Source organism: Carlito syrichta, unplaced genomic scaffold (assembly GCF_000164805.1).
Source record: "Carlito syrichta isolate Samal-C Ts95f unplaced genomic scaffold, Tarsius_syrichta-2.0.1 Scaffold315987, whole genome shotgun sequence".
Classification (NCBI taxonomy): Eukaryota; Metazoa; Chordata; class Mammalia; order Primates; family Tarsiidae; genus Carlito; species Carlito syrichta.
In genome coordinates, this window is record NW_007260083.1 from 205,755 (window position 1) to 208,761 (window position 3,007).

The 3,007-nt window shown below is 63.2% G+C and overlaps 3 protein-coding genes across 6 annotated transcripts in view; 2 read left to right on the forward strand and 1 right to left on the reverse strand.

Annotated features, from left to right (window-relative positions):
- The window catches only part of OVOL3 (ovo like zinc finger 3), a 2,744-nt gene extending 1,568 nt beyond the window's left edge, over positions 1-1,176 (forward strand). The window contains exons 4-5 of the mRNA XM_021706766.1: positions 209-410; positions 888-1,176. Of these exons, the coding sequence (XP_021562441.1) occupies positions 209-410; positions 888-1,096 (411 nt within the window). The 3' untranslated portion in view covers positions 1,097-1,176. The remainder of the gene's footprint in view (positions 1-208; positions 411-887) is intronic.
- POLR2I (RNA polymerase II subunit I) overlaps positions 1-2,575 on the reverse strand; it is a 19,697-nt gene extending 17,122 nt beyond the window's left edge. Inside the window, exons 1-6 of one of the 3 annotated variants that reach the window (XM_008073640.2) lie at positions 2,216-2,575; positions 2,081-2,135; positions 1,772-1,845; positions 1,612-1,686; positions 1,453-1,504; positions 1,144-1,253 (exon numbers count right to left, since the gene is read on the reverse strand). In XM_008073640.2, coding sequence (XP_008071831.1) covers positions 1,191-1,253; positions 1,453-1,504; positions 1,612-1,686; positions 1,772-1,845; positions 2,081-2,135; positions 2,216-2,274 — 378 coding nt within the window. In that variant the 5' untranslated portion in view covers positions 2,275-2,575 and the 3' untranslated portion in view covers positions 1,144-1,190. Of the gene's footprint in view, positions 1-1,143; positions 1,254-1,452; positions 1,505-1,611; positions 1,687-1,771; positions 1,846-2,080 lie in introns of those variants that run through there. The other 2 variants (XM_021706767.1, XM_008073639.2) reach the window with 2 other exon arrangements.
- Positions 2,576-2,672: 97 nt separating this feature from the next.
- TBCB (tubulin folding cofactor B) overlaps positions 2,673-3,007 on the forward strand; it is a 10,202-nt gene continuing 9,867 nt past the window's right edge. For both annotated transcript variants that reach the window (XM_021706763.1, XM_008073643.2), the window contains exon 1: positions 2,673-3,007. This exon is cut by the window's right edge. In XM_021706763.1, coding sequence (XP_021562438.1) covers positions 2,954-3,007 — 54 coding nt within the window. In that variant the 5' untranslated portion in view covers positions 2,673-2,953.

Sequence of the window (3,007 nt, forward strand, 5' to 3'; positions counted from 1 at the left end):
TACATTGGAAGATGATACTTGCTATGGAGAAATATCAAGTAAGGTGAGGATGATGGGGGATGGTCAGGGAAGGCCTTGGAGAGAGTGGCATGTACACATACCACCGCTCCCCCTTGGCTCCGGGCACTCCTCCAGAAACACTTGTTTGCAGAGTAACAAAGGGTGGGGAGGGTCCTGCCAGAGGAGCTAACTCTGCATCCCTCTGCAGCCCATGCAGGGCACCCTGGCCTCTGCTCCCAGAGGCCCAGGGACTCTTGGCTGCCCGCTCTGCCCCAAAGCCTTCCCACTGCAACGCATGCTGACGCGGCACCTCAAGTGCCACAGCCCGGCGCGCCGCCATGTGTGCCACTGCTGTGGCAAGGGCTTTCACGACGCCTTCGATCTCAAGCGCCACATGAGGACTCACACTGGTGAGCAGTGGCAGGAACTGGGAGAGGCTGCTGGGCCCCAGGCAGGGATGGAACAAAATGGAGAAAGGTACCAGGAGGTGGAATTTCCGGTATTTGTCTATGTGGGCTGGCGACACAGCTAATGGAAGGCTTGAGACAGCGTACCGCAGCGGGTGGGTGTAAGGTGGTACCAGGGCAGGAGCCTACCGAGGGGTGTAAAGATGGGGGCTGATTATAGGATTCAGGCCCCAGATTGAAGGATATAAGGGAAGGCCTCCCTCCCTCACCCCCAGAGAAAGGAGCATCCTGGTGGGGGAGAGTAGGGACATAGGTATCTGGTCCATGTTTGTACTGGGTGGGGGTAGCAGATGGCAGGTCATGGGGTAAGGGCTGAAGAGCTTGGAAGAGGGACCAGAAATGCGCGACGTTGGAAGGTAAGGTAGAGAGGCTTTAGTACAGAGGCCACTGTCCTCTCTGTCTCATGTCCCATGCATGCAGGAATCCGGCCATTCCGCTGCAGTTCTTGCGGGAAAGCATTTACACAACGATGCTCCCTCGAAGCTCACCTTGCTAAGGTGCACGGGCAGCCAGCCAGCTATGGCTACCGTGAGCGCCGCGAGAAGCTGCACGTGTGTGAGGACTGTGGCTTCACCTGCTCCCGGCCTGAGGCCTACGCACAGCACCGGGCTCTGCATCGCACCGCCTGAGACCATGTACCAGCATTCTCCCCATAAGACTAATAAATACAGGAAGCTCGTGCACAAATCCTGGCATTTATTAGGCTCGGGGGAGAGGGGGGTGTCACTCAGTCCAGCGGTGGCCGCAGTGGGGGGCCGTGCAGACATAGTACAGGCGCATGGCGTCCTGGCAGAAAGAGCAAATCGTTAGGAAGGCACAGCAGGGAACAGCCGAACTGCACCCCAAAAGAACAGACGAGAGAACTTTCTCAAGCGGTAAAGGTTCAGCCCAGGATTCTGGGAAGGGCATGGTCACCCCCATACTGGTGTCTTCATCCTGGGAAGGCCCAAGCCCCAGACACTCGGGAAGTCCTCCGGTCACTCACCTCGGCCCGGGCGCTGTGTGACTGGAAGAACACCGCCTCCTTGTGGCCGCACCTAAGGGGACAGCTCTGTCGCTCGCCGCCTGACGCCTTTCCCGCCGCCCTTGCGCGCTCAGTGGGGGTTGAGCCTCTTTCCCTCCCCAAAACCGGTCGCGCGCTCACTTCTGGCACGGGTGGTCCTCCGTCCGCGGCAGCGTGGGGTCCTGGGACACGTCGGCGATGATCTGGGTCAGCTCGCTGCCGGGATGAGGGACGCACGATTATGCTCGGCCCAGGCCTCCAGGGCCAGCACCCTTCCCCCAAGCTCCGCTCGGCCACTCACTCCACTTCGTGCGTGATTTTGTTGACGTAGATGCAGCTGTTGTCGGCCTCCTGCTGGTAATCACAATTCCGGCACTGCAAGAGGGCGAGTGCGGGAGGAGGGGTCACGGAGGGAGCCCGTCGGGCCCGGGAGGGGGAGGAGGACGACGGGCGGGGTCTGGAAGCCAGTCGCCGCGGGGGGGGACGAGGCCGGAGTCGGGGTCACTCGGGGATGGCTGGGGGCGGGCAGGGAGCACGAGCCACACGGAGCAGGGCTGGGGGCGCGCGGGCCCGTCGGGAAAGACCCGGGCCGCAGCGGACGCGCGCTCACCGCGTAGAGCAGAATGCGGTTCTCCTTGTCCTCCTTGGGATACAGCATGTTGTTACTGCGGGCGGGGCGGGTCCAGGTCAGGCCCGGAGACATTCCTTCCTCCCCAGCCCGCCACCCCGGTGTCCCAGGCCTCACCATTCCTGGCAGAATCGAATGCCCACGAACCCTGGCTCGTAGGTCCCATCGGGCTCCATGGCGACGCGCGGCCCGCCGGGCCCTCTGAGCCGCCTCCGCGGCGCTACAGGGCGCGGGAAGGGTCAGGCCCAGTTGCTTCGCCAAAAGAGGGGCGGAGTTGCGCACGTGCGCTCGGCTCCCTCCGCGCGGGGGTCTGACCGATGACTTCAGTATTTTGATTATCCTAGGACAATCGCTTCCGACCTCGTCCCCCCCGCCCCCCGTTTACAGAATAGAAGGTGTCTGGCGCTGGAGTCGAGCAAACGACGCAAGCTCTGAGCATGAAAGAAAGGAGCCACGGCCTTTTGCCTGGCTGAAGGCCAAGCACGCGCGCAAGCTTAGCCCTTTCGGACAGGGCTAACCCTCGCCAGTTCCTGCTCTCGGCTTCAGCCACCGCCGCCTGCCCTGGCCGTTTGCCGGGCCGCTATTGGGAGAACTGTGAACTCTGGAAGGCGTCTCGGGATTGGCTGGGCCTACCCGGGAATACGGGAGAGCCCCTCCTGGCGGTGGAGAAGGGACAGCGGCGATTGGTGGGCCCCCCTTCCAGGAGAGTGCGGATTGGTCTGGTCCGGAGCAGGGGGCGGGGCGGATAGCCCAGAAGCAGGGGGCGGGGCGGATATCCCAGAAAGCAGCGGCGGCGGCTGCGGAGCCGGTGTGAGGCGGCTGGACCGGGCTGTGGGCCCCGGCGGGCGCGGCGCGATGGAGGTGACGGGGCTGTCGGCGCCCACGGTGACCGTTTTCATCAGCAGCTCC